The 20429-nt window shown below is 43.5% G+C and overlaps 2 protein-coding genes across 8 annotated transcripts in view; one reads left to right on the top strand and one right to left on the bottom strand.

Moving 5' to 3' along the window:
- Positions 1-678: 678 nt before the first annotated feature.
- On the bottom strand, positions 679-5570 carry HTR3D (5-hydroxytryptamine receptor 3D). The gene is given in 12 exon segments (XM_060149022.1): positions 679-908; positions 1039-1080; positions 1083-1150; positions 1152-1242; positions 1369-1636; positions 2433-2515; positions 2518-2543; positions 2862-2906; positions 2908-2943; positions 3197-3306; positions 3768-3813; positions 5506-5570. Coding segments are annotated over 12 exon segments (1110 nt in total).
- Positions 5571-15022: 9452 nt separating this feature from the next.
- Positions 15023-20429, top strand: part of ABCC5 (ATP binding cassette subfamily C member 5) — an 87882-nt gene continuing 82475 nt past the window's right edge. For 3 of the 7 annotated variants that reach the window (XM_060150124.1, XM_060150133.1, XM_060150132.1), the window contains exons 1-2: positions 15023-15118; positions 18370-18553. In XM_060150124.1, the coding sequence (XP_060006107.1) occupies positions 18425-18553 (129 nt within the window). In that variant the 5' untranslated portion in view covers positions 15023-15118; positions 18370-18424. Of the gene's footprint in view, positions 15119-17012; positions 17028-17133; positions 17274-18303; positions 18554-20429 lie in introns of those variants that run through there. The other 4 variants (XM_060150127.1, XM_060150128.1, XM_060150126.1 and 1 more) reach the window with 4 other exon arrangements.

Raw genomic sequence — 20429 nt, 5'->3', positions numbered from 1 at the left:
TTAGCAGAATTCGGGATTATGTTAACACTCTAAGTGTTTAATGATGAATGAGTCATATGTCAGGCTGTGACAAAAGGCTTCACTCTTTAAACAAGAGATGCCTGGTTCTGGCACATTATTAATTTCTGAAGCTTAAATCCGGGATAACTGGATTTAGGAGGTTAAGCCCTATTTCATTATAATTCCTTGCAATAGAGTTTGGCCTCTTCTCTCCCCTCTCCCCACTTTCACATGTTGCCTAATAGACTTAAAAAACAAACAAACAAACAAACAAGAAAATCCTTCTTACTTTGGTAATGAGAAGTTTCTGCAAGAAGACTCTCAACCTCAAGGGTTTTGAAACTATAATATACTGCAGAGAAGAGCCAGTGCTTTCTGCAAAGGGGTTTATTGGAGGAGATTCGATCAAGGAAGTATTCCAAGAACCTGAATCCTGAGGAACCAGGCAGGCAGGATTCGTGGGAGGGCTGAGGGGAGCTGATGGCGTGCAGGAGCGAGGACCTGACTCAGGAGAGCTTAGGAGACCATTCAGGTCTGGTCTGAAACTGAACAGAAGGGCTGGGTTGAAAACAAGGTGGTTGCCAGGGCTGTAAGGTGGGATTTGGACAGGAATGAGAGCCCGGCTGGTTCCTGGAGGCAAGAGAAGCTCTTGCCTGGAGCTTGCAGGTGGGCATCTGCCTAGGTGTTCCAGACGATGATGACCGTGACGATGGAGGGGGCCAGGAAGAGCAGGTAGAGGCTGAAGAGCAGGGTGTCCATCATGTGGCTGAACTGCATCCACAGGCTGACCGAGTGCTGCTTCTGAGCATCGTCCTCCTGCTGGGCCCTCACTGACCCAGGGCACCCATTTAGCTCTGCCTCTCTGGGACCTGGCGCCTTCCCCACCAACTCCACGGGCTCCTTCACACCTACAGAGAGACAGAGACTCAGCTGTGGGCTGCCAAGGTCAGCTGGGGGGTTGTGGGGACAGGAAGGAGGCGGGAGCAGAGAAGGGGAGGTGATGGGAGAGGACGCGTGGGCCGTGCTGATTTCCCTCACCAGGCAGGTGGGCAGGGCTGAGGCCCAGGCCCGTGTTCCCTTCTGGGGTGCAGCGGGGCAGCGTTTCCTTGGGCTGGTGCAGTGTAGAAGCAGGGAACGGAGCCGGCGAGGCCTGGGTGGTGGCCAGATGCAGCAGGTAGGTGATGAAGATGGTCTCCAGCAGGCGGACCACCATCAGTGACAGACACAGGGCAAAATAGACACCTGAAGGCAAAGCAAACTATAAATAAATCTGGGCAGATTCCTCACTACAATTTTTTTTCCCCAAATCCAATCTTTCCTCAGAATCCATTCCCTCCTTAAGTGGAGAGGCAGCGGTTCTCCTGCTACCTGCCTCCCACCATGTCCCCTGCTGCCTTTGCTTCCCCGGAAAGTGGGAGGGACCATACTGATGAGGGGGGGTGCCACTGGCAGGGAGTAAGTCATTCAACGTCAGGAGCAGGAAGACGTTGTAGCCCAGCAGGAGTGTCATCTTGAATGGGGCGCGGTTCTCACTTTCTGCGAGCAGGTAGAAGCTGAGGGCGTCGATGGCTATCAGAAAACTCCTGGGCACCAGGAGGCTTATGACGTAGAGGCTGGGCCTGCGCCTGATGGCCACCTGGTAGGGAGGGGAGAGGGAGGCAACTGAGGAGAAGCCTGGGAGGCTGCCAAGCCAGTTAAAAGCAAGAGTTGAGATTTGCTCCTTACTTTCTAGTAAGGAAACATCACCTCAAGTCCCTTTCTCATTCCTGCCTCTCCAGCAAAGCCATCGGAATCACTACACTGCCTTTGCATGGTTTGATTCTACCATGCTGCTTACCGTTGAAATGTATCTCATTCCTTCTTGGCCCAAAGTCCAACTTTCTCCACCTAAATTTTTATTACTACCAATGTGCTCTTAGCAGAATTGAGGGACCAGATTCTCAGGTATTGCGTGCATTGTATTTCTGCTTGCTTTCCTCATCAAGGTCTAATCTCTAGTGACTTTGCTGGTGGACATTTAAAACCAGGGGGAGGGAAAACAAGACAGAGCAGACATTTGGGAGTCACCAGGATTTGGAATCATAATATCCCTAAGACAGTGTTGCATAACTTTTCCACCACCTCTTTTAAAAAATAAATATAAAAATTCCTGCCCTCCAAAAAGTTCTGATAGCCCTGGCAGGGGGCGGAGGGTCATGCTCACTATAAATCACTGCCATGGGAGCTTTGTCTCTTCCTCGGGGAGGATCCATTCAATCAATATTTACTGAGTGCCAGGTACTGTTTTAGGTACTGGAGATTTATCAGTGAAAAAAGTGATAACAATTTCTGTCCCTGGGGAGCTTATTTTCTCATGGGAGAGCTTACATCCTGGTGGAGGACATAAGCTATGTATCTAAGGAGAAGATCTCATCCAGGGCCCCTGAGCTCACATAGAAGATGATTTGGTCATACTCATTGGTACCCACAGGCATCTTCATCATTCTTTGGTGGATAGCCTGAAGTACCCGTTCCCCCTTGCTCCAAACGACGTTCTGTGATGTTTTCAAAATCTCCTGCACGTCCTCCTCCATGCCCAACACCATGTTCTGCACTACAAAGGAGATCCAGGCAACTCAGCTTCCCCCAGCACTCCCAACCCCTTTGCCCAGACTGTTGGATTCCTTACCACTTAGCTTTCACACCCCTTTCGGTGAGATTCCCTCACTGTTCCCAGCTTCCTATCCTCTTCTTCCCAAACCCTTTCTCTAGCTCTCAACATGTGAGCCTCACTCACCTGTGTAGATGAAAGAGCTGGAGGTGAGGGTGCAGTTCTGTTCATCAAAGGGGAAGTAGATGTCCAGGTTGCAGATGCTGGTCACCTGCGTTGGTTTACTGTATTTGATGTGATCATCACTGTCGACATAAGCCATGAGGCCTGGAGGGGTCTGATCCATATCCAGGCTGTGTGTGAGAAGGACAGGGAGGTGAGTGCTGTGGGTTCCCCATCAGACTCGGCCTTCTTCCTCTCTCAGGTCACCCATTCCTGTGCTCCAGCCCCACTCATCTGACCTCCCCCTTCCACCTATTGCCATGTTTTGGGGGTTTCAGGCACGGCTCCTTTCTAAGGTGAGTCTTTGTGTGGCCCCTATTGGTTACTCATGCTCTTCCCTGGAGATATGGTCTCCTTCTGGCTTTTTTCAGCCCCGATACTCACAACTCCTCGATAAAGATATCTGCAAGCCACAGGTTCTCAGTTGCCACGCTCAGCTTCCTGATGCCCCCACATTCCACTGGGTTCCACCTAAGGAATGGATTGTACCAGATCTAGAGGAAACCGTGGTGTGGGACAAACAGGGGGTGAAAACTGGTCTTAGTCTTCCTCTGTCTCTTGCACTTTACATTCCTTTTTTTACTCATTTCTTTACTCTCCCACCCTCTCTCTGGTGACAGCTGTCACGACGTCACTAAGTTTTACTTGCTTCCACTTCCCTCTCAGTGGTCTCAAGGGAGACCTTGAGCTTGGCTTTGGGTTCCCTGTGTTGGAGCCACTTAAATATTGGTTTCCATGACCTTGGTTTATGCCACTTGCTCCCTGAGCCCCATCTCTGCCCTCCTTAAAGTGGCAGAATAATCAGGAAGTTTTATGTTTTCATGATTGGCTGTTTCTGTATGAATTTGTCTAATTTGTGGGTATTCTCAGCTTTATCCATTTTAATCTGTGAAGTTGGACTTCGGAGTGGAAAAAGAGAGGTCTCATAACAAAGGGGAAACGGAGTCTATCTTACCACATTTAGCCACAGGAATGATGTCATCAGTTAAAGATGTGTATCCCGGAAAAACAATTTTCATCCAGGATCATTAATTTTATGAATTCAGGTCCAGTGCCACCACCCACCTTTTACTCATTTCCAAGGCTGTTCTGTGTGGCAATTACAAAAATTTTCATAAGCCACTAAAAATGGTAGGTCATATAATCCAGGGTACATGAGAAATGCAAGTGAAAGCACCAGTATGAGAGTCCATCGGGATCATGTTTCTTGTGGCGTATTCCCAAAAAGGGAGAGCTTTTGCCTGCAGTGATGTCATTGTAGCATTCCCCGTCGTTCCTCCCTACCCCATAGAATGAGCTTTTAATTTTACAAAATCCAGTCAGGGAGCCCACTGCTCACCACTAGACCATTACAGAGTTGGGTCAGGACTTACTACTTCCAGGATGGCAGACAGGGTGAAGGAGATGTGGACATGAGTGGGGATGCTGAAGTTGGTGACTGGACGGAAGGCCTTTCTGTCAAACACTGCTTGGAAGGCAGCGGGATCCACCCCATGCTGGTCGAATCCTGAGCAAGTGATGGTGAAATTGTCTCCGCTTCCTGTAGAGAGCAGAGACTGTGAATGGAGTGCCAGCACTGGGGTCTGGGAAGTGTTTCTGCAAGAGAGACAACAGGGGTCATGGGAGAAATGTCCGGACTCCTCCTTCCTGGACCAGGGAGCTTGGGCTGGGCTGGTAGGCAAATGGTGGAAGTTGATGAGGTGAGCCGAGTCAGCGCTCCATCCTCAATTCCATTGTCTCTCTGTCTACACAAAACTTGTCTAAATGTGTATGCAAATTCAGTCCTGACCACCACTTTTTAGTGTCCTGTTGTGTTCTTAACAATCTCACCACAAACCTTTGTCCTTGAGCCATTTGGGTGAATGTCAGTGACAGATTTTGCAATCACAGTTCTCCTCTTCACTATATGAACAGGGCATAGATGGTCATGAATTAATGATGAGAGAAATAATCAGGTAGGTAGTGAGCAATCTGTAGGACCTTAAGGAAGGACCTCCTTAAAGAAGGAACTCAGTTTTCAGTTTAATGGTATATATTGTGTCCTTGCTTTGTGCTGTAATTGTTCTCTTCTAAAACTCAGGACTCATCACCACTGAGACTATCTTACAAAGAGTTCCTTGATACCCATCTTATACCCAAACCTTTTCTTGTCATACTTTGTGGGGCAGAAACAGAGAATGTATGTGAAAACATCTTCTGGTCGAGTCTGTTCTTATCTGTCTCTGATGTTGTCCTATCCCTCATTGCTTATTCTCAATAATGAACAAGAAATTAGACTGGGAAAATTGTGCTGAAAAAGTTTCCCTCTTTCACAACAGATCTTCTCTTCTACCTCCTTCCCCTTGGCATCTTTCTTTTCATTTGCTTAAGGGAACTGAGAAAGAATTTTCTTCTTCTCAATGTCAGTCGATACCCAGAAACCGTGGGGTAGATTATATGTCTGGAAAGAGAATGACATGGGGAAAGGGAAGAGGCCCATAGATGTATGGGGAGTGGAGAAATAGATTAAGAGAGGCGTCAACTAACTGTTTAGGACCCTAGAAAGAGCTACAAAGCTGTCAGTGTCATGAGTGTCCATTTTTACCAAAATGAACACCCAGTCATTGACTGTCTAGAAATAAAAATTAGCCTGGTTTCTCTGTTTCCCAGAAGTTATATGGATGCTGTTTTCTTACTCTTGTCCCATCTTACCTTGAAGCAGCAGGTGGAGAATGAGGCAGAGGGGGAATCCTTCCCCATGGAGCCAACCTCTTTCCATCTTCCTCTGCTTGGCTCTTCTCTGGGGACTTAGTGATAATGTTGACCTTAAAAGACCATAGGCCACACCTCAAGCCTTAGCTTTGAATAATTCAGGTGTCAGGTAGTGTTAGCCATCTCTCTAATGAGCACCCCCAGTGACAACAGAATATCATGGAGGACTACCCCACCCCATGCCCTAACTAGACCTGAACCTGGTCTCCAAAAGTAATCTGACAAATCAGTTTGGAGAGGAGGAAGAAAAAATATTTGGTCACTGGAGCAGTACTAATGGCTTCCTCATACTTTAGAGTCACTCTGGCATATAATGGACCATAGGAAAGGCACAAAATGACTCTATTGCCTTTAAGTGGCACACGTACTTATTTTAACCCTGCTGCCATCTTTCAACATAATTGCAGGGGGGTGTCTCCTTTTATATAATCAACTTCAGACTCTGAGGTTTTAAATATGACTTCTGTACTGGCAAGTCTTAACTTTTGATTTTTTTGCATGTGTCAAAAGCAATTTGGACCCAGGTATACTGGAGGAGGGGGGGGGGGTGGAGGGGAGATCACAGAGTTTTTCAGTAGAAGTTGCTTTATGAGGTCATGACCAATCAGCCTGCAAATTCATGTTGTTTTTGACCCTGCTAGTGTTTTTAGGAAATTAGTTAGTTGCCAACATTTTAAAAATAGGGAGATTTCATGTAAAAACTGTTTCTGGCTTTGTTTGAAAGATAAGATCAAGCAGTACTGGGCTCACATTTCTGCTTGACAGCAATGCTTTCTGCCAAAGCTAAGAAGTGGTTAAGCCCTTTGGATGGAGAATATTTCTCTCTGGATCATCACAGTTTCTGTCACCCATATTGTCTTATTCCTGACCAACTCCCCTCATTTACGTTACCTGCTTGGCCTTGGTTGGTGTTTAAGTTTGCCTTTGAGTGTTAAGATTAATTTTCTTGTTCGATTCTTAAAGGGCCTTAGGAAGTAATTTCAAAATACCATGCCATGCCTAGGTGATCACGGGTCTTGTCAGATTTAGAATGTGCACATATTTGGTTCCTGGTGGAAACCAGACATCTGGGAAAGTGGGCCAAAGTCATCAGTTGTTTAACCTGTTTTATTCTAGAATGATTTCTGTGAGGGAAGGCCCCAGGGAGTGTCATCAGTGGCTAGGAAAACCAAGGGAGAGGTTGCTTCAGTGAAGAAGCTTTTCAGATTAGTTGGTATGAGACAGGAAGAAAGGTCTAAGGCCAAATCCTGTTTCTGTTAGAGTCGTGTCACCCTCTCTCTGCCTCAGTTTCCTCCTCTTTAAGATTGAGAAGATAAAACCTGTTATGCATGAGTTTTATGTGGTGTGAGATAATATTTGTACGTTGCCTGTCCCATCCTAAGCAGCTTATGAATTGGAGCAGCAATAACCTTAAAAGTGGCAGTAAGAGTAGTTGTTATTGTTATCCTCACTCTGTCAAGGTTGTTCAGGTTGCTTCAGCCTGAATGGAATCTTCTGGACTTAGAACGTCTGAGTAGACTGAATTAACCCCAGTTCTCATGAGCAGAAAAGTGTTTTCTCTCAGCTTCACTCAGCTGCATACTGATAAGGACCCTCCCTCCACTCTCCTTAGCACCACTCTTCATCTTTTGAGAATCCTTTCCCCTTCAGGAAGTTTATTTATTTTTTCTTTTTTAAAAGATTCCTCTGGATCAGCATTTCTCAAAACATTTTCTGCAGAACACTAGTTCTACAGGATGTTCAATGCTTTTCTTTTTTAAATTTATTTATTTATTTATTTTAAATTTTAGCTGTGTTTTGTCTTCGTTGCTGCATGCGGGCTTTCTCTAGTTGCGGTGAGTGGGGGCTACTCTTTGTTGCGGTGTGCAGGCTTCTCATTGCAGTGGATTCTCTTGTTGCAGAGCATGGGCTCTAGGTGCATGCGCTTCAGTAGTTGTGGCTCGTGGACTCTAGAGCGCAGGCTCAGGAGCTGTGGTACACGGGCTTAGTTGCTCTGCAGCATGTGGGATCTTCCCAGACCAGGGCTCGAACCCGTGTCCCCTGCATTGGCAGGAGGATCCTTAACCACTGCGCCACCAGGAAAGCCCGTTCAATGCTTTTCTGAAAAACTTTTTTTTCATTGTTCAAGTTCAAATAAGTCTGAGAAATGCTGAATTAAACAAGGAGAAACAGGTTTTATTACTGTAGGATTTCTCAGAGTATTTTAAAAAAATGCTAATGTGATTTGAATATCATGTATATAATTTCCCAAATGTAGTTGACTTTTGGAAATTCCTTTTTCTCAGAATATCTTGCAGGACTAGTACTCCACGGATATTTTTGTGAAACACTGCTTTAGGTAAATAGCGTAAATCTAGAAGAAAGAAAACTTGAAAAATTTGTCTTAGACTTGCTACAGATAGAACATAGAATGCTGCAGCATATACATAAATAAATCAAGAAATTTTAAAAATATGGCTTCCCTGGAGGCGCTGTGGTTAAGAATCTGCCTGCCAATGTAGGGGACAGGGGTTCGAGCCCTGGTCCAGGAAGATCCCACATGCCGCGGAGCAACCAAGCCTGTGTGCCACAACTACTGAGCCTGCGCTCTAGAGCCCATGAGCCACAACTACTGAAGCCCGCACGTCTAGAGCTGGTGCTCCACAACGAGAAGCCACTGCAATGAGAAGCCTGCGCACTGCAACAAAGAGTAGCCCCCGCTCGCTGCAACTAGAGAAAACCCGTGCACAGCAACGAAGACCCAACGCAGCCAAAAATAATAGGTAAATAAATAATAAATAAATTAAAAAAAAAGAAATTTAAAAAATAAACGAGATAAGGGCTTTTTCTTTAGATAAGTATTTTAAATCTGAATTTTGATTAGAACTGTAAGAACCCACAAACAAATAAAAGGTAAATAGATACCAATTTCAAGCTGTTTCTGAATCCCTGAGCAATATAAACTTAGACTGCCTCAAGGAGGAAGCTTTTTTTTCTTTCTTTTCCTTTAGATCAATGGCTTACCAGCTGCTGGCCATATGTTATCCACCTAGATCTAATTTTAAGATGAGAATTTAAAAACATTCTCTGGTATTGTTACCTCTCAAATATGCTCAGACAGTAACATTTTAGTAGACGGGCAATGTTGATTTTTCTCATTGATGGTCTTGCAATCGATAACGTATATAATTTGTGTTTTAACAGTATATAGTTTTTCCTCATGGAATTCAATAAGTGAATTATTTTGAGTGAAAAATACACACAGCCTGCATCAGTTTTAAATTTTCCTGGACTGATATTCATGCCAGAAAGGTTATCACCAGTGTAGACCAAAGTTGTTTATCTCTTCTTCTGATCAAAATCCCATGTTTATAAAGCAACACACCTGAGAAGCTTTGGGGGATGACTGGGAGCGACCACTCTTCCAATTTGTCTAGGCCTGTTTAGTGGGAAGCCTCCATCTTGGCTGGACTATTGGTTCTGTCTTCTCCGGCTTAGTGGGACCCTGTTGCCTCTTGTCTGTGACCTGACAGGTACCCAGTCGATACTTCACAATGTGGGAAAATCCCTCATGCACATTTTACCATTAGAGATGTTAGACATACTGCATTCTTTTGTTTGCTTAAGTAATCCTTAATTGTCATTTTGGGAGGAGTAAAATTCCAAGGCCTGTCTATTAATTGTGATGCTTGTTATTTGAGCTGAGTAGATTTAGATGATTGTTCTGGGTGGAGGGAACAGCTAGAGTAAAAACATGGAAATTACAGTGTTATGAGGACCTCATATTTGAGTAGGAGAGTGACAGGAAATGAAGCTGTGGTATAACGTGGGTCCAGATCACAGGTCTTGTATACCAAGCTAAAGTTTGGTTTAATTTCATAGCCCAGTGTTTCCCAAACTTGAATAAGTCTCAGACCTCTTTTAAGGGAAACAATTATCCTAAACCCCTGATGTTGACCTAAATTATTTATATTATAATATTACTTAAATATGTATATTCATAAAACCATGTATAAAGTCCTTATATCCTTTATAGTTCTCATACCACTATAAAATTAAAATAAATTTACAAATTATTACATACAAGACTACAGAATAACCACAACACTAATTTAATGTAGTGCATAATATTGTTTTATTAAAATTAGATAATTGATGTCATTTTTTCCCTCTTTATAATACAGAGCTAGTTTTTTGGAACACCTATCTGTTATTTTGTTGAGCCAATTTGATAGTGCATCAAAATATAATAGCTCGTAAACATTTTTTAAAAAGCAATTCTTCATTTCATTCTAACTACTACTGCTACTGCTAATGAACTTAGGAGGTTATTACTGCAAAGGTGGGGAGTGTGTAATTCTTTCCTTCGTAAGGTGAATATGTGATATGACTTATCATAACATGCCTATACCGCTGTGTACTCTGTGAACACTCAGCTTCTCCCACGCAGTTCTCTATTAAAAATTCTGTGAAACCTTTGTCTCTATAACATGCTATGGTATTATTTGGCTTTTATTCAGCATTGTTTACATCTTAAATCCTCTTCTCTTCTTTCTTAATTTGCCTGAGACCATTAAAGAGGTGCATTATTCTGTTGCACTATATTGTTACCATGATGTTAAATAAAAGATTCCATTTATTAACTATTTTTTTAAAAAGTCCTATTCCATGAAAATGACTTTCATTGCAAAATTGATCTGCAAAAGTGAAGTTTTGTTTTTATAACTGGCAGAAGAATTCAGGAGTGCCACAGCAGATGTGGGGTGATCACACTTGACATTAGCTCCTGACAAGCTGGGTAGAGGAGGGTGTCGGGGGGCTGCTGGAGTAGAGCATTTCTTATATCAATGAATGGGACCACCGTCCACCCAGTTCTGCAACCAGAAACCAAGCTGTTACCCATGACACCTCTCTTTCTCATCCCACAGTATCTAATCCATCAACGTTTGTCCATTTGACCTCTTAAATTTCTCATGAGTCTGCCTACTTCTCTCCATCTTTTCCACCACAGTTCTAGTCCAAGCCACCATCCTGGATGATGACAGTCACTCCTAGCTTGACTCTTCTCTTCCATTCTAGCTGTCTTTAATTCTTTCTCCAGTCTGCCAGCCTCAGGGAAGTTTTCAAAATGTGAATTTGATTTCTCAACGCTTAACCCATTCACCTTTTAAAACCTTGCAATGGTTGGTTTTTGCTCTTACTCTAAAGACCTATAACATGATCTACCTTTGGAGACCTTCCCTTCCTTCTCCCACCACCCGGCCTTTGTTGTTCCCTCTGCTTGGAGAGCTCTCTCCTCTGCTCACTTCCACCATCTTCACCTCGCTAACTCCTACTATTCTTCAGATGTAAAACTAACCTTTCTTTTCTGGTACATATCAATTATAGTTTAAATTTGGATTAATGTTTATCCAGGACTCTGAACCCCATGAGGGCAGGAAACTTGTCTGTTTTAGCTCCATTGTATCTCTATCAAATATTGAATAAATGAATATATTGAGTACCTTACACAACATAAATATATTTAACAATTCTGCATTGCAACATAGATTCTCTAGCCCCTTGCCTGAAGGTTGGAGAATATCAGCCTCTGCCCCAAAACACTTCACAACATAAATACACTTCAAGGAGGGGATGCTTTGCAATTAATACCATGTAAATAAGTTAAGTCTTTGGCCCAGGCTATTCTTGGACAGGCCGAGGTAGTACCATAGTGTATTGAGATGTTGAACCAGGGTTGTATAGTGCTCATTCATTTTTTAAAAACCTATTTTTGAAGTATTCAGGGAGATTTTTGAAGATATTTATTTTATATGAAGGTATCAGATATGCAGCTTTTGGGTACTACAATGTTTGAAGCATGGTTGGAAGTACCAGTATGCCTTGGAAAGGTGGCTTGAGGTGTACTGAAAAAGGTTTTTCTTATCCCACCAGATGGCCAGAGATGCTTAAGGAATTCTCAGTAGATATATATCTATATATCTATACCTATATCTATATCTATATAAATTCTCAAGATTTTTCTGTTAAATTGAACATATCCCCACTGAGAGGAGAAATGGTTTGTTTCTATGATACTAAAACTTTTTTATTATGAAATCCTTAAAGGCTACCCAAAAGTATAGCAAATGACTTTAGAAGCACCTGTGTACCCACTGCCAAGCTTTTTAAAATTTTAACATTTATAAGTCATTTTTACAAATTGATGTATAGTTGATTTACAATGTTGTGTTAGTTTCTGGTGTACAGCAAAGTGATTCAGCTATATATATATATATATATATTATATATATATATGCATATACTATATATAATACATATATGTGTTCCTTTTCAGATTCTTTTCCATTATAGGTTATTACAAGATATTGAATATAGGTGCCTGTGCTATATAGTAGGTCCTTGTTGTTTATTTTATATATTGTAGTGTGTAACAGTTTTTTAAAAAAATTTATTTATTTTATTTATTTTTGGCTGCGTTGAGTCTTCGTTGCTGCGTGCGGGCTTTCTCTAGTTGCAGCGAGTGGGGGCTACTCTTTGTTATGGCGCGCGGGCTTCTCATTGCGGTGGCTTCTCTTGTTGCGGAGCACGGGCTCTAGGAGCACGGGCTTCAGTAGTTGTGGCATGTGGGCTCAGTAGTTGTGGCTCGTGGGCTCTAGAGCACAGACTCAGTAGTCGTGGCACACAGGCTTAGTTGCTCCCCGGCATGTGGGATCTTACTGGACCAGGGCTTGAACCCGTGTCCCCTGCGTTGGCGGGCGGATTGTTAACCACTGCACACCAGGGAAGCCCAAAATCGTTTCTTAAAGAAAGAAAGTATTACAGAAACAGTTGAAGCCCTTTGTATATCCTTCTCTGATCTTATTCTCCTCCTTCCAACACCAGAAGTAATTACACCTCAGATTTGTTGTTGATCATGCCCAAGCCTGGCTTTACATTTTTTTTTTCTTTTCTTTATTTTTTGCTGTATGCGGGCCTCTCACTGTTGTGGCCTCTCCCGTTGCGGAGCACAGGCTCCGGACGCACAGGCTCAGCGGCCATGGCTCACGGGCCTAGCCGCTCCGTGGCATGTGGGATCTTCCCGGACCGGGGCACGAACCCGCGTCCCCTGCATCGGCAGGCGGACTCTCAACCACTGCGCCACCAGGGAAGCCCCTGGCTCTACATTTTTAAAGACACATGTGGGGCTTCCCTGGTAGTGCAGTGGTTAAGAATCCGCCTGCCAATTCAGGGGACACGGGTTCGAGCCCTGGTCCAGGAAGATCCCACGTGCCGGAGAGCAACTAAGTCTGTGCGCCACGACTACTAAGCCTGAGCTCTAGAGCCCGCGAGCCGCAACCACTGAAGCCCGCGTGCCTAGAGCCCACATTCCGCAACAAGAGAAGCCACCGCAGTGAGAAGCCTGCGCACCACAACGAAGAGTAGCCTCTGCTCGCCACAACTAGAGAAAACCTGAGCGCAGCAAGGAAGACCCGATGCAGCCAAAAATAAATAAAAATATAAATTTATTAAAAAAAAAACACGCTGGCCTTCAAAGCTAAATTTTCTGGGGGCTCCTCCTCCTGTCGCCAGACCCCCAGGCTGAGAAGCCTGACGTGGGGCTCAGAACTTTCACTCCAGTGGGAGAACTTCTGTGGTATATTTGTTTTTCAGTTTGTGGGTCACCCACCTGACGGGTATGGGATTTGATTTTATCGCGATTCCGCCCCTCCTACCACCTTGCTGTGGCTTCTTCTTTGCCTTTGGATGTAGAGTATCTTTTTTGGTAGGTTCCAGCTTTTTTTTTGTCTATGGCTGTTCAGCAGTTGGTTGTGATTCTGGTGTTTACGTAAGAAAGGGTGAGCTCACGTCCTTCTACTTCACCATCTTGAGCTAATCTCCCTGGGTGTCTTTTCATCTTTGAGTGGCTGCTTGAGTTTTCTTTTTTGTGAACTGTCTGTTCACGTCATTTGCCAATTTTCCTATTAAGTTATTTACCATTTCTTATTGAGTTGTAGAAATTATCTGTATATTCTGTATTAAAAACTTTGTCAGTTATAATTTGTGGTTTATCTTTGTACTCTATGGCATCTTATATAGAAGTTTAAATTTTAATATAGTACAAATTTATCAAACTTTCCTTTATTAATTTGTTTCTGTATCTTGCTTAAGAAGTTCTTTTCTACTCCTAAGTTCACATAGATATTTCACATTTTCTTCTAAATGTTTGAAAGTTTTCCCTTTCACAGTTAGGCCTTTAATCTACGTGAAATTGATTTTTCTGTGTGGTATGAAGTAGTAATTCCTGAGTTTTAAAAAATACGTATAACCAGTGGTTCCAGCACTATTCATAGAATCTTCTTTCTTCCTCTACTGATTTCTAATGTTTTCTCTGTTACAGATCAAGTTTACATGTATGAATGAGTCTGTTTCTAGGCTCTTTATTGCATTGGTATAGTAATCCATCCTTGTGTAAGAACACTGTATTAATTACTTCAGCTTTATGGTACATTGGTATGCTTTTTTTTTTGGCTGTGCCATGGGGCTTGTGGAATCTCTGTTCTCAGTTCCCTGACCAGGTATTGAACCTGCGCTCTCGGCTGTGAAAGCGCAGAGACTTAACTACTGGACCGCCAGGGAATTCCCTCCATTTGTGTTTCATACTAGCTAGTTGTATAAAGGTAGAAGTCACTTTCCTTACTTTTTTTTTTTTTAAATCTGTGGAATGGATAATCATAATACCTATACATAGGGTTGATATGGAGACTTTAAAAAATAAGCGTGTAAAGCACCAGATACAGAACAGGTAGGCACGCAACACAGTAGTTATTTATGTTATGATCATGTTGAAGATACAGATGAAACACCAAGAGAAATAAAGTGATCAGTCTCTTTGGGAACCTCAGTTTCTTTTATAAAAAGAAAGGGATGAATTGGCATGCCATTTCTAAGGCTCTTGCCACTCTAAAAACTGTGATCCTGGCCTTTATTTGCTAGAAACCAGGCATTATAACATTATGTGATGGGCAGTGGGATTAAAAGGAGAAAGGTGATAGCGCAGAGTCGTGAGCAAGCAGTAGTAAAACGTGAAGGGCCACACATAAGATTTGGGGCTGGCTGGTTGAGAGGACATAGAGGCTATGATGACCTTCACAGTGCTTTCCGGTGCATAAACGGCCAAGCACCGCCGTGACCGCCCTGCCTACAAACACTGACTGTGCTGCCCGCCCACAGAGGGCTACTGTCAACCCTCCCGGCCACCCACTGGAACACAGGGCCTCAGAGAAGATTCCAGACAGGATCGCAGAACCTCTGGGAAGGATGGTGCAGAGTCTGCAGCGCGGTGTAAGGGAGGAGCGACTTGCACCTCCTCCAGGGCTTCTACGGTGCTTCTGGGAAATATAGTTCTTTGCCGCGAATCGAGCCTCCGGCTCCTGGAAGGGGGACTACAATTCCCTCCAGTCTTGGGAATTCTTTGTGCAGCACGCCTGCGCAGTCTGGCGGCCAATGCCGCTATAAAGGCTTGTTTTGCTCCGGGGCTGATGCTCGGGAGCGTGGTCGAGTGGCCGACGCGGTCGTTTTGGAGCTGGGGCACTGGTAGGTAGCGGCGATCGCCGTACTCCTTCCTTCTCCCTCGGGTTGTCTCGGGGACTATCTCCCGTGTGTTTCGTCCGGAGGTGGGGGACTGCGATCGAGGATGCAAGCAGGTCGGGGGAAGCCGGAGACCTGAGAAACGGGGCCAGGCTTCCCTCTAGTCTCCCGCCGCCGCCTCCTCCTCCTCGGGACTTGACCCCTGAGGGCTGGTGGTGAGGTGGTGAGGTCCTGGCGTCGGAAGGCAGGTAGGGTGGGATGAGTGGTCGGGGTTGCCGGCCACATTCCCGGCTAACGCCACCAGGGGGTGCTGCGCCCGCGGCCCGTGGGTGTGGGTAGCTATCGCCTCTGCGGGCCCGAACTGGCCGCGGGAACGCCCTAGGGCCCCGGCATCCCAGGCGAAGCTGGCCTGAGAGAAGCCCCCATCCTCAAGGTTGTAGGGAGGCGGCTTGGGGCACCCCCGCTCAATCCCCACAGAGGAGACTGAGCTGCCAGCGACCTCAGAAGCCAACCTCTCGTTTTGGCGAATGGGTAGAGGGAGGTTCGTGACAGAAGCACGCACAGCAAACACTTGGCAGAGTCCGGAATGGAATCTAGATCTCTTGACTGTCATTAGTGCCCTGTCCCCTTCCGCCACACAGAGCTGCATGGTGCTTTGTATTTAAAACATAGGGGTCGTTTGGTTTCTGCACGGACGTGGGGAGGCAGGAGGCAGATGGGCACAGGAAAGACTGGCAACGTTTCAGGAGGTTTTGAAGAAGATGAATAGGTCATTCTGGGGTCTCCAGCGTGAGTAAGTGAAATGTGCAGAAGGCTGGGGCACAGCAAGTGGATATCAAGGGGGTGGTAAATACATATCCTTGTAGCTTCAGGTCTTTTTGTGTAGCTGCAGGGCTTGGAACCAGATTCCTGAGGTGTTGGAAACCTAAGGAATGTTGTAATGAAGGCAATTTGGAAACACCAGTCTGGCTACTTACAGTCCTTGTAATCCTGTGCAACCCCCTCCCCCCATGCAGTTTCGACTGCATCATCGTGCAGGAGAACGTCTACACTTTTATCACTGGAAAGAGAGTTTTGGTTAAAAAAAAAAAAAAGGGAGCTGACCAAGTGGCCTCTGCGCTGAGCACCTCTCTGGGTTCTCCCACTTCGAATATTCTGCTAGTGCCATCGTTCAGCTCTGACTCAAAAATAAAAATACCTTTCCTTTTCGCTCTCTTAATAGTTGGAGCAAGTTAGCATTTTAAAAAAGACTTTTAAACAACTTTAAGGGAGAACAGAAAGAAGAAAAGAGAGAAATACAAAAGGTATCCCTAAAAAGTCTAGCTAGTGATCTTTCCTTAACTGTTTTCTTCAGATTTGGCCCTTGTTTCCCAGACCCATTGGACTTCCTAGCTCTTGGCTGGCCTCCATGTGGGCTGCCCTGTCTTATATCCCTGATCCACAGAAGCTGGAATCCTCCTTCTGTTCAAGGCCAGGAGATACTAGCTTTGTCCCTGCACAAGGCTTGCCTACTTTCATAGCTGTGCCTCTTTCCCCAGGAAATTAAAGAAGCAGGAGTGTTAGAGGGAATGGGAAATTGCTCCCCACACCCTTCCAACATAGAATAACTTGGAATAAAGTGATTGAAAGAAACTGAGGTTACATGAATTCTTAGACAATTGAGATGATCTTTGTGTTCTTCCTGACATGGCATTTGGTATTGTGAGTGAGTTACAATACTTTGGCCTCTCCCCTTTCAAACTGCCTCCCCTCCACTTGCCTTCTTTCAAAATAGGACTAATCTTTTCTGCTTTCCAGATAATCAGCTAGTCTGGGGAACCTCTGGAGGGGAAGGTTGGACTTCAGTGATCCCTGTAAGAAGGATTATTCTGATCTGCAGCGGCATCCCGACATTGGGGACACTGGCAGATGCCAGGTCTGTTTATAGTTTAGGCTTGCTGAGGTCTCAGTGACACGATTGCTGTGTTCTTGGTTGTAAGCCGGTGCTCTTTATGGTGCAGTTTGTCATTGGACAAGGTGACATTTTTCTTTGAAGATAAGTAACTTAGCAGTATCAACTCAGGGTACTTGAGCCAGACCCCTGAAAGGCAAGAAGTAAAGCTTTCTTTGTGCTGGAAATACGTCTCTGGAGGAGATTTAGTCCTTTTTATTTAGAGGATTTGTAAGTGTTCTCCTTTTTTTCTGATACCTTAAAAAATGAATTGTAGCTATCAGAATTATGTCCGTACTGTTGTACTTTTAAGTCTCAGTGATAGCTAGGAATTTATGGAATTCAAAAGGCAACACAGCTACACTTCTTTAATTTCTAGTGAGGCTGGTATGAAAATTGTTTTCCCAACTTGTACCTGGGAAGCTTTGAACCATGTTAGAATGGGGGAAATGTTTTAGAGACGTATGCATGTGTTTTGTTTTTGCAGAAGTAACCAGAATTGATATCAGATATTGATTAGAGATAACCAGGCTAGCAGGGGTTTAGAACAGAGTTTCAGGTAGATACGAGGTAAGACTTAGTAGGACAGGGTAGGGAATTTGTTTTTGTTATTGTTTTTTAATAACAGCTTTGTTGAGATATTTTTGTATCATGAAATTCACCCCTTAAAGTATACAACGTGGTGTTTGGTTAGTATATTAACAGAATTGTGCAATCATCACTTCTATCTAATTTTAGAACACTTTCAGTAACCCAAGGGGAATTTGTTTTTAAAGGTAAAGTGTAGTACTGTTTTGTGTTTTAGCTATGTAACTTCACAGAGCTTTAAAAGCATCAGTTAACCCATTACTTAATTATAAAAATACAGAGATGAGATATATCATTGGTAGAATAAGTGTTTTATAAGTTTTCATTTAGTAAAATTTATCTGTTTTAGAATTGTGGAATTTGTAATGCTTGGAACAAACTTAAATTGTTTCCAGAAAGTCTTTTTTTTTTTTTAAGACGTATATAAATGCTCTATACATTGTGATTGAACATAGTTGAAGGTGAAGAAGGCGGGTGTCTCTGTCACTGTGTTTATTTTTTTAATCTTTTTTTCCCCCCTAGAGGTGGGAGGAGAGAATTCTTCTTGATTCTATCACACTGAATTTTTTTCTTGAAAAAATTAAAGGGTAATTGAAAGATTTTTGAAAATTTATTTTTATAGATATAATGACAGAAAACTTTAATGCTTTTGTGCTTTTTTCCCCTATTTTAGAGCACTTTCACTTATGATGAAGCACAATTTAGGAAATACCTGTCCTTGATGAATTTTTAATTTCAGAAATTCTCAAGTGGAACCAAGAGTCTGTGAGCCCTGGCACCTCCACTCAGAGAAGATGAAGGACATTGACATAAGAAAGGAGTATATCATCCCCAGCCCTGGTTATAGAAATGTGCGGGAGAGAACCAGCAATTCAGGGCAGCACCGAGACCGCGAGGACTCCAAGTACAAGAGAACTCAACAGGTCAGTACTGCCTTGCTTGAGTCCCTCTTCTTACCTGCTGCGGTGCTAGACCACACTTTCTCTCTTCACAAGATGCCTAATTTAAAATAAATTTCTTTTTCTTTATTGACTTTAGGTCACTGTTAAGAATTTATGGTTATTTATGAAAGAGGAGAGGTTAGCTCTCAGCTTCTCACCTATTTTTCCCCTTGGGTTCTCCTCTAAAAAGGCTTTGCTTGAGAGAAGACAGTTTATGCCATGTGGGATAGGGGAAGGCCTGGGCAGGGAGCAGAGGGAATATGAACCATTAAACTTCATTCATGTATTTAAAATTGTTTTCTCCCTCTGCCTCTGTTGTCTGCCTTTAAAAGGTGACTCCTTTGGAGATTTTCATTCAGACTTCAGCGTGTACTTGGAACAATTCTAGATTGTTGGAGGATAATCAGTAAAATTTTCAAGTAAACCCAGGAGTGTAAAGGAGCCTTTAGTTAATAACCTAATTTCCTCCAAGGGAAATAATGAATATACATTTTAAACTGGAAGAAATATCTTTATTCAGGGGAAAAAATTATACGTTTTCTTGAATTGCAGAAGTAACTGATAAGGAAGAACGGGGGTTGCTGGGTAGGAAGTTGAGGTTTGTGTTCATCTATTTGTTCCATGAAAATTGGAGAAAGATATGGCTCTGCAGCTGACACTGGAGTTTCATTAGCCTGACATTACCTGTCCCTCTTTGCTACCTGAAAGCTGTTGCCTTATTAATCAACATTTTCTAACTGATGGTTGTTTTCTGTTTCTACTGTATATTATACAGTGCTTTCCCATTCGAGCTTAACTTTGGGGAAACATAGATTCAAGGTAATCAGTATCAAATCCTTAAGGGGCCAGTTTTGTACCTTTTCTTTGTCCCTTTGTCCAAACCTTATGTTAATTAAACACATATCGGGTATCTTTTGAATGCTAGACACTGTTAGTATAGGACTTAAACTGGAAAAAGTCACAAAGGTAACACTGGAGCAGGGCTTTGAAGACTGATGAGGTGGGGATGCTTTCAAGCTGCTTAAGTCATCTGTGCCTTAGTGGTTTATGAATAAAATGGTATCAACAGTAGAACCTAACTCATGAGTTCCCTTGAGGATTAAATGAGCTAATACATATAAAATGCTTAGAATGGTGCCTGCCACATAGCCTGTGCTCAAAAAGTGTTAGGTCTTAGAGCTAGTTGTCTAGAGCATAGGATGTATGTGAGAAAGCTCTGCACGCCATGCTAAGGAATCCTTTACTATGGGTGTTGGGGAACTATTGGAAGCAATTGAGAGGATTTTTTTCTTTTAACTTTTTTATTTTGAGATAATTGTAGATCCACATGCAGTTGTAAAAAATAATATGGAGAGACCCCATACGTACTTTATCTAGCTTCCCCCAGCGGTAACTTCTTGCATGCTATAGTATAATATCACAACAGGATATTGATTGACATGGATACCATTCAGCCACCTTATTAAGACTTCACCAGTTTCACATGCACTCATTTGTGTGTGTGTAGTCTATGCAATTTTTCCACATGTGTAAATCTGTATGACCAGCACCCCAGTAGAGATACAAATCAGCTCCACCAAAAGAATCTCTCATGCTCCCTTTTTAGAGCCACAGCCACCTCCCTTGCCCTCTCCCCCAATCTTTTTTTTAAAATAAATTTATTTATTTATTTATTTTTGGCTGCGTTGGGTCTTTGTTGCTGCGTGCGGGCTTTCTCCGGTTGCAGCGAGCGGGGGCCACTCTTTGTTGCAGTGTGCAGGCTTCTCATTGCTGTGGCTTCTCGTTGCAGAGCACAGGCTCTAGGCATGCGGGCTTCAGTAGTTGTGGTATGCGGGCTTCAGTAGTTGTGGCTCGCAGG

The sequence above is a fragment of the Lagenorhynchus albirostris genome, chromosome 5 (assembly GCF_949774975.1).
Source record: "Lagenorhynchus albirostris chromosome 5, mLagAlb1.1, whole genome shotgun sequence".
Lineage (NCBI taxonomy): Eukaryota > Metazoa > Chordata > Mammalia > Artiodactyla > Delphinidae > Lagenorhynchus > Lagenorhynchus albirostris.
The sequence above is the reverse complement of the archived record's forward strand: the minus strand, read 5'-3'. Positions and strand labels throughout refer to the sequence as shown.